The sequence below is a fragment of the Notechis scutatus genome, chromosome 8 (genome assembly GCF_049901735.1).
Source record: "Notechis scutatus isolate UNSWTSFEM ecotype Mainland chromosome 8, rNotScu1.2, whole genome shotgun sequence".
In the NCBI taxonomy this organism is placed as follows: Eukaryota; Metazoa; Chordata; class Lepidosauria; order Squamata; family Elapidae; genus Notechis; species Notechis scutatus.
Genome location: NC_142016.1, coordinates 5447165 through 5459072, shown reverse-complemented (window position 1 = coordinate 5459072; position 11908 = coordinate 5447165). Strand labels below are relative to the sequence as shown.

Genomic DNA, 11908 nt, shown 5'->3' with positions numbered 1-11908 from the left:
CTGGATGCCAATTAACAGATCTATGACCGTCAATGGGCACCATAGAATAGCCACAAAGGAAGGAGAGTTACCAAGTAGAGACCTAGAGAAGCATTTGCATATGATTGGCTCCTGACCCACATTTAATAAAGTGCTTTCTTTATGTGATGATTCCAATTTTGTAGATGAAACACTACATTTGTAAATCAAAATAGAACAGACATCCAGAGTTTGTGTGAGCAAACTTCAAGTTTGGGTAACATTTACATGTTGGTGCTAAACTATCATACTGACCTATAGTTGCCAAGCTGACCATATGTCAGCTTGGCAACTATAGGTCAGTGTTAGCGAACCTTTTCAGTACCAAGTGCCGAAACAGGAACGTGCTCACACACAGGGGGGAGTACCAGAAACCGGAAGAGCAGCTCCCCAGTGCGTGCATGCAGGAGTGCCAGGAACCAGCTCAGCTTCCTGGTACATGCATGTACACCAGGGAGCTGCTCTTCCAGTTTCTGGCCCACCTGCACGCATGGAGACCAACTGGCCAGCATGCATGCGCTCACCAGAACCCAGAAGAGCAATGGCACATGTGCTATAGGTTCACCAGTGGCTGATTTAGAACTGCCTGGCCATAATCACCGCCACATAACTACGTTGTGAAGGGATTGATGGGAAAATGGAGATTACAGAGGGCTGAAGATGGTCCAAAGCAAACACTTCCCGAACCCCAACTGCGCATGGTATGGAGGTGTATATCCTGCATGCTGATGGGTTGATCCAGCTTCCTGTTCTGTGTTTTGTTGTCCGAGTGCCTCCTAGCCAGAATGAACATTTGTAGATGTATAAATGCAACAACTACACAATCGCCTCTGAACAAGGATGCTTATGTTCCCTGATGAGCAGTGATGGATAGGTCTGATTCAGATCCCAGCACATTACAGGGGTTATATACAAGGTGTTCTAATGTATACAAGGTGTTCTAATGTATGTTGTTGGAGTTAGAAAATTAGCAGTTATTTCAAGTCTTGCCTAAAAGGTCCCATTTTCCTCTCCTTACACCCTAGGCCTAGTGACTTCTCTTCACCACTTAACTCTCACAGAACTTATATATTTAACAGAATAAGAGTCGGAAGGGACTTGTAGTGCATCTAGTCCAAACCTCCACCCAAGCAGAAGTCCCTACACCATTTCCGACAGATGGCAGTCTCTTCTTGAAAGCTTCCAGCAATGAAGCTCCCACAACTTCTGAAGGCAACTTCTGTTCCATTGGTTGATTGTTCTCACTGTCACAAAATTTCTCCTTATTTCTAGGTCGAATCTCTCTTTGACCAGTTTCCATCCATTATTTCTTGTCTGGCCTTCAGGTGCTTTGGAAAATAGCTGACCCCTTCCTCTCTGTGGCAGCCCCTCAAATATTAGAACACTGTTATCATGTTTCCCCTGTTCCTTCTTTTAATTAAACCAGACATATCCAATTCCAGCAACTGTTCTTTATATGTTTTAGCCTGCAGTCCCCTAATCATCTCTGTTGCTCTTCTCTGCACTCATTCTAGAGTCTCAACATCTTTTTTATACTGTGGTGACCAAACTAAAGGGTTCCTCCAGAGTAATCCAAGCAGAAATCTAGAACAATATAAAGATCCAATTTTTTTTCATGAAGATGATTAATCAACTTACAAGAATAATTAGTGAAGAATAACTGTTTTACAAGCCTGTAAAATCAAGAGAATTGGACACAACTGTTAAGTTCATTGATCTACATTCTTCATGTTGTTGTTGTTTCTTTTGTGGAGAAAAATATTTTTAATTAGTATTTACTTTAAAAACCCTCATTTTACAAAGATTTACAACTTTGGGAAGTTGACTCAGACTGAGTATTATACATCATTAAATAATAACTATAATAGAAAAGGGAGATCAAAAGGGCTAATGATGTAATTAAAAATGCAATTAATTTGGACAGATCAATCCCATCAACCAACTTGATATAATAATATATAATTGACCAAAACGTTAACAAATTAGACACTCAGTACAAAAGCAGATGAAATGAGGGGATTATGGGGGTGGGGAGGCAGTAAATCAAGAATGATCTCAATTCACTCATGAGATTTTGTTTAAGAAGGAGACATCTTGTAACTTATTTTAGTGTGTTCTTTTTCCATGACGAGATTCTTGTAAGAAGTAAACCTCAAGGGATTAAAAAAAGAAACCTCACAGACATAACAGGAATGATAACATTTTTCAAAGATTTTTTTTTCTCACCTGAATTTTGAATTTCTCCCACATAGTCATACGTCATATAAAAATCTTAACATTAAAACTTTAGAAGAGACTATTTGTAGCTCAAGGCTGAACTGTGGATTCCTTGATGTACTTTGGGCTTGGTTGCTTTTGTTAAAGATGTTTCATTAACCAAACTTTGTAACATCTTCGGTGCTAGAAGAGAGTTGAATTTGCACACTCCCTTCTAGTACTGATGGTATTAGCTAGATGGGTAATGAAATGACTGCAAGAAAACAACCAAACTCAGGGAAGCACCAAGGACTCCATAAACATTTTTTTTTTTAAAGCTACCGTGTGGAACTCTACCTCAAAAAAATTATTGGGGTCCAAAATGAAATTTTTCCCTCATTTCCTCAAGATAGCATATAATTTTGGGAGGACTCTACAATTTCTTATCAATAAAACAGATGCAATCTTTCAATGAGAAACTCAAGCTTGATGCCAGCAATTTTTGCATGTATGTGAATCTCTATTTGGGGCCACTCAGAATGTCCAAGTGTCTTCTCACTGACAAAGGTGAGAATGGGTACTCAGATCCAAGCAAAGGTTTCTCATCAGTCAAAAGGTTTTGATTTGGTGGCTTTCGCATCTCTTTGGACCCAATCCTGGTGTGTTGATTGCTCAATGCAAGTCGTGAAGCTTCTGATGAATCAACGATGTCAACCATGGAACCCTTTCACTTGACAGCATTCAGTATGAAGGTCCTTTGACAGAACCTACTTCAGTTAGCTGAGCTGAGGCAGAGGCCCCAAGGCAGACAACTGCCTCGCAAAATCCAGGAAGGCCAGAAGGCCCAGGTAAACCAGGACGTCCTGCTTCTCCTGGAGTACCTGGAACACCTCGCTCTCCATGTTTGCCATTGAGAGCTTGACCAGGCTGACCAGGGGGACCTGGAAAAAGGAAACAATGTACACTTTATAATTGAGTGCCATACCAGCTTCCACAACCACTATTGTTTCTCAAAGTTCTAAAGACCCCATCATCTCTAGAAGACTTGGGTGAAGTCTCAGAATTCATGTTCTATTAGCCACGAACTTACTGCCATCTATTAGCCACAAACTTTCCTGCCGTTTCAGGAAAGAAGGCCTGAACAACAGGACTTGGACGTGCAACAAACAAAAATCTAACACCCAAGCTAATGCAAACTGGAGGTCAGCTACCTCCTAATGGCCAATGCTTCAGATCTGGTGAAGAAGGAACACCACAGGAAAAGAGACTATGCAGACTGTATGCTGATGTCCTTTGAGAGCTCCAACAGTCTCTACAAGAACTAGACCTGGGATCTATTGACATCAATTGTTTAGAAAGCAGCGGTGGGCAGAAAACATAGTGGTGAAGCTAGAGATCACGAAAGAACCTCCACAGCCCAAGGTCTCTTCTGTCATTGCTTCTTCTTACCACTGTTGTACTTCTCAAGATATAGATATTTCACTTCTTTCTTGTAAGTACAAAATCTACTGCATCCATAACTAAATGAAGATGTATATCATCCCCCAAAGTCATCTCCTCCAGACCTTTTGTGACAGCAACTCCTTCATCCCTCCCACCATGAAAAATGATTGAACCATTCCTTTCCCCTTCCCAGTAAAGAGAAAACAAAATCTTTCTCAAGGGAAACTGCCATACTATAAAGAGAGAGTTACACTGCACTGATTTGATTACCTCAAATCCATAGCTGTAAACATATCAGCACTTTCTCTAAAACTGCAAAAGATTCACATGTGGTTTATTTTGTGCAGGGTCTGAAGATGGAACTTTCCATAACTATTTCTTTTATTTATTAATTTTTAATGCCACCCATCTCCCCCCTAAAACATGACCCTGAGTGGCTCTAACTGTCCTCCAAATATATCCTGTGTCAGTGATTAGCTAGCAGATATTCCACACTTGGAGGAGGAACCCAATCTTACACGTCTGTTTCTCTCAAGGTAGCTCCAAAAGATCCTCTCACCTGGTATGCCTAGAGGCCCTGGCATCCCTTGATGTCCACGGCCAGCTTCTCCTTGGTCTCCTTTCTCACCCCTTTTTCCTGTGGGATAAGGAAACCACAAAAGTGAACCCTTATTAGATCCACATTTTCTAGACTTACTGTTTGACTGGACTTTCTTTCCAGTTCTTTCCAGTTAAAGACTGACTCATAGTGTCTCAAAAATAACACAAAAACTAAAACATGAATCAAGGTATTGTAATGCCTTTAACTTAGCTTCGCTGTTTTATTAGTCACCGTTTAAATTCAAAAAGTAGATAATGAAGCAAAAGGAAACCAAAAACAAACCATATTGACGAGAGTTCCAAGGCAAACCAAGATAATTAATCGCACATTCCAGGAAGATAACCGGAGAGAGTCCATGGGAAGAATGCCAACAAAGATAAACCTCATCCAAGGAAAGCACAAATTTGACTTCAGCGTCTGTGAACACGCAGTTCCAAACTCTTATACAGCACTCACAGCTGCAACCCATGAGGAGGATTAGGGCCCTCTCCTCCCAAGTAGACCAGGCTTTTCCCTGATTGTCTCCTCCCTGCGTGCCCTAGGATGGATAGGGGATAGGCCTGGGTCCTCCTCTGATTGCTCAGCTGGCCTCTGCCCTTCCCCAGCCTCCTCCACCACCTCCGGAGCCACACTTCCACTCCCTGTTGGCTGTTCCTCCTCTTCCTCAGATTCAGCCTCCCCCAGGGGCATGACAAAAACAGCCACAGGGGTTTCAAAAACAAAAGCACATTTTAAACCCAGGACACAGACACAAACACTTGGAAGAAACTCAGACTGGCTCCACCCTAACTCACTGGAGTGTAACAGGGGCAAAAGGAGAAAAATAATCAGGCTTTTAAGATTCTGTGGTTTAATGACTTCTGGTCAGTGCTAACTCCTGATGACTGCCAGTTTTCTTGGCAATGATTTTAGAAGTGGTTGACCACTGCATCCTTCCTAGGGCTAAGAGAGAGTGACTGGCCCAAGGTCACCCAGTTGGAATTGTGCCTAATGCAGAATTAGAACTCACAACCTTCGATTTCTAGCCTGGTTGCTTAATCATTACACCAATCTCTAAGAATCTGTTATTATAGCCTGCACCAACATAATTCCAAAATGTGGCCTCTTGTTTCCTGATCAGACCCACCTCAAAGAGCTGACACTAACCCTTATCTCTACATAACTGACCTGTTAAGAAAATAGCCACAGAAATCCTTAGCTGCTCTTTGTGCTTGGATGGATTATGCAGATTCTATCAAGAAAATACTTCAGAAATATTTTGATATCCTGTTACGGTTCACCGGCAACCAGTGCGGACGGCAGAGGTCTCCGACAGTGCGGACGAAAGGGAACCAGTCAGGGAGGCTGGCGAGGACTTGCACGAGGGTCCTGCATCCGATGCAGGGATGGGGCCAGGACCATCTGGGAGTGGGGTGCTACCTCCGGAGCCTTCAGAGTCTGGCAGCAGCGAGGTAGAGGAACAAGGGGAGCCTGTGCACAATGCGCGTGTGCAGAGGGCTGCTCGAAGGGGAGAGCAGCTGAAGCAGCAAGGGAGACTCGGGAGTAAGGCTGAAAGGTGATTTCCCCTCCCATAAGGGATAAAAACCAGCCCTCGGGGATGTGCTCTTTGCAGGAAGCAGTTCTTTAGACTCAGAGTCCTTATTGAAGCCCTGCTAACTCCGGTTTGTTTTTGAAACTTCTGTCGGTGGATATTTATCAGTAATTAGATTTCTGCTCTTGGCAGCCTTTCGTAACCTTGAAAGGACTTGCTTTTATCTTGGACAATTAGGTTTAAATGACTCTTGGCTAGGAATGCACAGAATTCCCAGCGCCGCATTAAAAAAGGTTTGCTTTTATACACATTGTGTTTGTTTAATTTGAACAAGGCTTGGGTCAGAACAGATCCTGCAATTATACTGGGATGACAACTCCCAATAACATGATTTATAATGGAAAAACAAAATGAAACTTTCACAGTGTGAGACTGAAAAGGGAGAACAGGAGGATCCACTGGGGAGTGGTAGAGGCTGAATTCAGTTTAGGATGAATTTTTAGTAGCACCAAGATAAAGGTACCACCCAAAATATTGAGGGATTGAACAGATGTTCCTGGCAAAATTATCCAGGCAATTGATTCCAGATGTTGTTGATATCCAATAAGTAGAGAGGAGGTATCTAGTGTTTGGGCAGTTGCCTCTAGCTGAAAGCAATTCTTTTCCCAGTATGAATTAAGACTTCTTTAACAAGATTTGTTGAAAGGTTTGGTGGAGGAAGAATTCCCCATTTAGAACCCACGCTTCCTAAAGAATTAGGATAGAGTATTTTGTAATTTCTTTGTAATGGCTTCTCTAGGAACTTCAAGGATAACGTTCTTCTCATTGATCAGGAATGAATTTGCAGGTGTCTATTCATGTCTTCCAAACCCTCATCAGATAACAACAAAACCTGACATGAAGTTTCCATGTAAAGACCACTTCCTACCTTTGGGTCCAGTGTTGCCTATCTGTCCAACAGCTCCTAGGATTCCTGGAAGACCACGGGAACCAGGATGTCCATGGGGGCCTTGGGAGCCAGGTGGTCCAGGGGGCCCTGGAGGGCCAGGTGGTCCCATCATGCCGCTTCCACCCAAAGTTTCTCTTTTCGCACTCACAGCTAACTCAGCCAGTTGTTCTGGAAGGCAAAGATGAAAAGAAATCTCCCAGGTGTCCTCTGCCACCCTTCCCAAATTCAGGAGGTTCAAGACAGACAGGGAGGACATGTTTCTCCACAAATGTACTCTGCTCCTCAACAGCTGTGTTTACACAACTGTGTTAATTACTATCCTAGCAGCTTTATTTGCACAACATGATGAGCTGGATTAGTTTTTGTTCGGTTCAACAATTTCTAGATTAATGTTTTATATGAACCCGGATAGTTTGTTAGCTTATGATTCAAGTTACTGTAGACATTCAGAAAATGGATTAAATCCTAACCAGGTAAAACGTGTTCTGTAACTGCTGCTTGATTTTCTGGGAACTTTGAGGATATGAATATGGAACACTTGCCCATATCTTTTGCATAATACCAGTTTTGGAATTCTTTGGTGGTTCTTTTCCTTCAGGAAGCAATCGGCCTTGATTCTGCTTAGCTTCTGAGTCTAGGCAATATTGTCAAGTCCAGGGGTGTCAAACTCAAGGCCCGGTGGCCAGATTTGGCCCGCGGGGTGCTTAAATCTGGCCTGCGGGGCTGGCCTGAAAATAGCAAAGGACCGGCCTGCAGTGCTTCTGGCAGCCCAAATGGGACATGGGGGGGCCATGGGCATCACCCCCATGCCCCGTTTTCAGCCTGAATGGCCTCCTGCAGCACTGTGCCTGCCAAAATGGGGCACAGGGGGGGCCTTCTGCAGTCAGGGGCTGCAGGTGTCCGTCCCTGCCAGCCAGCCCATGGAGAACTACAATGCTGATCTGGCCCTCAAAGAAATCCAGTTTCACCCCCCTGGTCTAGGGATGGCCTCTGCTTAGATCAGGGGTGGAGAATGATGACCCCCTTTATAACTTGTATACTTCAACTCCCAGAATTCTTGAGCCAGTCATGCTGGCTCAGGAATTCTGGGAGTTGAAGTCCACAAGTCATAAAGAGGCCATAGTTCCACCTCTGCTTTAGAACCTGAGTCTTACATATTAAAATGGCCGACTCAGGAATTCTGGGAATTGAAGTCCACAAGTCATAAAGGGGCCATCATTCCCCACCCCTGGCACAGATGGTTTTACTGAATATGGGTTAATGAATGGCCATTAATTAAAGCTAAACTTGCATGTCAGACCATCCTCAGGCCATCTGCATCTTGTTTGAGTCTCCAATGAACCCACATCACATTACAGAAGTCCATGACTTACAACAGTTTGTTCGGTGACCGTTCAAAGTGGCAATGGTACTGAAAAAAGTGACTTTATCACAATTTTTCAAACTTAGGACCATTGCAGCATTCCCACAGTCATGTGATCAAAATTCAGATGCTCGGCAACTGGTTCATACTTATGACCGTTGTGTCCCAGGGTCATGTGTCCAACTTTGGCGACCTTCGGACAGGCAAAGTCAATGGGGAAGCCAGATTTATTTAACAATCAGGTTACTAAGTTAACAACTGCAATGATTCCCTTAACAACTGTGGCCAGAAAAGTCGTAAAATGGGGGCAAACCCCATTTAACAAATGCCTCACTTAGCCATATCCATTTTGGGCTCAATTGTGGCCGTCAGTCAAGGATGATTCCCTGTAGTAAAAACTGGCCAGCAGAACTTCAATGGGGCAAAATTCAAGCTGTAGTTAGGGAGAGTTGGGGATGGATTTTAAGCACGGAGATGGGTGTTCATACGATGCCATTTCAATGAAACATACTAAAAAAGACACACATTTAGAGGGATGTCACACAACATCAATCAGGAGGCCCAGCTGTAAGCCCCACATACGTCTGCAGCTCAGTGCCAGGCCCACAGGGATGAATCACCGCCCCGTCGGTGGTGTTTGATTCATGAGCTTTAATTTCCTTTTGGCCCTCGGCCACCACATGGGTTCGCGTGTGTGTGGTTTGGCCAGCGGTGCCCTTTGGATACACTGACCTTGCAGCATCTTGACCACGACTTCAACAATATGCTGATCTCCGGTGTCCCTGCCCTGGGGAATGGAAGAGAAGCTGTGGATTGTGATCTGCTCCTGCATCACAATGCCAGCAACCACAACACTCTTAAATCAGTTTGTCAGGACCTGAGATCCCCACAGGGAGGCTTCAAGTTATTATACTCAAGCAGTGTCTGTAAAAAAAAAACTGGTCTGCTTCAACTCTCATTCAATCTTCACTTGCCTACCAGCATCTGGGCTCAGGCCTGTCATTCCTTTCCCCACCCTCTCACCCCCTGCGCGCGTGCACTCACACACACACACACACACACACACACACACACAGGGGCTGGAGGGAGAGAGAGAGAGAGAGAAATCTTCAGCCATAGATGCAGCTTTTTAGTGGGAATTTCTATGCTGGAGAAATAACGCCTGGAGAAACGTGTACAACGTGCATTAAAACAAGAAGGAAAGCATTTATTTCCGTATTTTCCTCTCCTTTCTCTGTAGGGAACAAGGCCCTGGTTGAACAACCTGTTCTGCCCTTTCCTATCAGTTGGGTGGAAAGAGAATGGACTGGTATTGGAAGCTCCTGCCAATCAAGGCCAGCAGAGTGAAGAAGAGAGGTGAAGGCACCAGGCTGGAGACTGAATTCTAGTCCCACTTTACGCACTGAAGCCAACTGGGGGATCTTGGGCCAGTCACACTCTCTCAGCCCTGGAAAGGAAGCAATAGGAAAAGGTTTCCAAAATCTTGCCAAAAAACTGCAGGAACCAGGATCCAGGAGTCAACACCATCTCAAAGGTTACATGTATATGTATATTTGTATGTACATGTATACATATATGCATCTGTACTTGTATATCTGAATATACTGTATGTATAGACAGACAGAGACACAGAGATGATAGACAAAGATGATACAGAGAGATGATAGAGACGGAGAAGGAGAGAGGGAGGGAGGGAGGGAGAGAGAGAGATTGCTATGGCATAATTAATTAAAACATTGCAAAGAAAAATCAGGAAGAGTAGGAAGCTACGGTTCTTAGAATTCCTCTTGCAACCATGGAAGCTGAAGGTCCTTGAGTTCCGTTTACAATGTTTCAAGGGGAATTCTAAGAACGGTAATTTCCTACTCCTGAAGGTTTTTCACTCACACCGCTGTCGTACTGGTGCTTCACCAGAACGTCTTTCATGAAAGTGAAATTGCATTTAGAAGGGTGGCAGTCTAGAGGAGCGTCTCTGCATGGAGCAGATTATCTCAGGGAGAAGAGACTTGCGCAGAGGCACCTCAGAAGAGTCCTGCCAAACATTTCTGCTTTTCACGATAATGAAACGGCTCTCCAAAGTCAAGGATCAAAAGTTCTTCAAAACAGACTCATTTCAAGGGACTCGTTCCAAGTTGGAGTGGGCAGCCTCCTCTAAGATTCAACCTCTGAAAGAGGGAATGGCTGAGGGACCTAAGGAAAGAGACACCTTGCCATTGGAAGGCCAGGTCACAGCAGTACCACCACTAATCTTTGACAAGTATCCCAAGTAACGTCAGTAATCCCCCTTTTGTGTTCCAGGAAGGATCACTGGTCTAATTCCATGCCAGAAAAATCCTGGCCAAGGTGATACCCTGTTTCTCCAACAATACGGCCTCCCCCAATAGGAAGTCCCAGCATGTTTTATAGGCATGAAATGAAATTAAGCCCCTCCCCCCTGAATTAAGGCCTATATTAAAACATGCGAAATGGGGGGAAATGTTGGGGGGGGCTTGCCGTTAGGAAGTACTTTTGTTGCACACCCGGATATGGTGCTGCCTGCGTTGACCCTGATACGAAGTGCCCCACCAACGCCAAGGTCAACATCCAAGCCGTCGCCGCCCGCCCGAAGATGCAAGGGGGGGGAATTAAGTCACCCCCGAAAAGACAGCCTAGCCATTTTTTCGGGGCTCAAAAAAAAAAAAAAGACCCGGCCTTATTATATGAGAAACACGGTACTAATTGGAAAGTAGAACTCGTATGAACAGACTCATAATGAAACCTTCTCAGTAGATCTTAAGAGAAGAAAAGATCTTAGAGAGATCTTTTCTCTCTAAGATCTCCTCTTCTGTTGTGAGGTATATACCAGGTTGACACCATTCTTCACCGGTGTGGAAATGAACCCCTAAAATTCTCCACAATGGTCACACAGGATAGAGAATTCTGAACTTGAGGTCTATACATTTGGCCTTAAGAACTGCCGATACGCCAGCTCTGCAGTGGCATCCCACCACGGCACGGAACTTCTGTGATGTTTACTTACTGGGCCACCTCGCAACCCAGGCATCCCAGGTACACCACGTTCCCCATTCAGCCCTCGGGGGCCAGGAGGTCCTTGAAAGCCTCTGACTCCAGGTGCTCCAATGTCTCCAGGAGGTCCAGGAAAGCCAGGTTCCCCATGGGTGCCTTGCTGTGAAAGGACAAGAGCAGGGTTTCTTAACCTCAGCAACTTTAGGAAGTGTGGGCTTTTTGTCATCAATGGTGGACGTGTGACAAAGCAAAAATAAATAAATAAATGGGAGTATAATTCATATTTTAATACAGAAAATTTGGAAAACAGAGATCAAAAATGAAACCAGAACTTTTCCTTTGGGGCCTAATGAAAAAGACCTGGAGAAAAAAAAATTGGGACTTTGTTACTATATATGTTGACAGCAGCAAGACAAAAATGGAAGGCCACTTCGATTTGTACTATGGACGAATAGCTGCAGAAGTTGATGGAGTTGGCTGAAGTGGCAAAATTGACTAGTTTGATTAAAGAAAAGGATATAAGTACTTTTGTTTCCACATGGAGACCGCTTCTGAACTTCGTGCTTTAAGTGGAAAAGAATAAAACTTTGATTTTGGATTTTACCGAGTAGATTGATTGATCTTTATAGAAATGGCTTGTTCGTGTTATTATGGGAAAGTAAAAAGCTGTGATTTGATGCTAATGCCTTTTTTACTGCAACAGAGAGTCAAAAGTCAATGGTTCTTTTTCTTTTCTTATCCTTCCTCACTTCTCTTCCCCCTCTTCCTCCCTACTGCTTTTCTATTTACTTTTGTATTTTA

General features: G+C 43.9%; 1 protein-coding gene across 1 annotated transcript in view; it reads right to left on the bottom strand.

The window, feature by feature from the left end:
* Positions 1 to 1721: 1721 nt before the first annotated feature.
* Positions 1722 to 11908, bottom strand: part of COL9A2 (collagen type IX alpha 2 chain) — a 57929-nt gene continuing 47742 nt past the window's right edge. The window contains exons 28-32 of the mRNA XM_026673665.2: positions 11121 to 11267; positions 8834 to 8888; positions 6718 to 6906; positions 4217 to 4294; positions 1722 to 3155 (exon numbers count right to left, since the gene is read on the bottom strand). Coding sequence (XP_026529450.2) covers positions 2956 to 3155; positions 4217 to 4294; positions 6718 to 6906; positions 8834 to 8888; positions 11121 to 11267 — 669 coding nt within the window. The 3' untranslated portion in view covers positions 1722 to 2955. The remainder of the gene's footprint in view (positions 3156 to 4216; positions 4295 to 6717; positions 6907 to 8833; positions 8889 to 11120; positions 11268 to 11908) is intronic.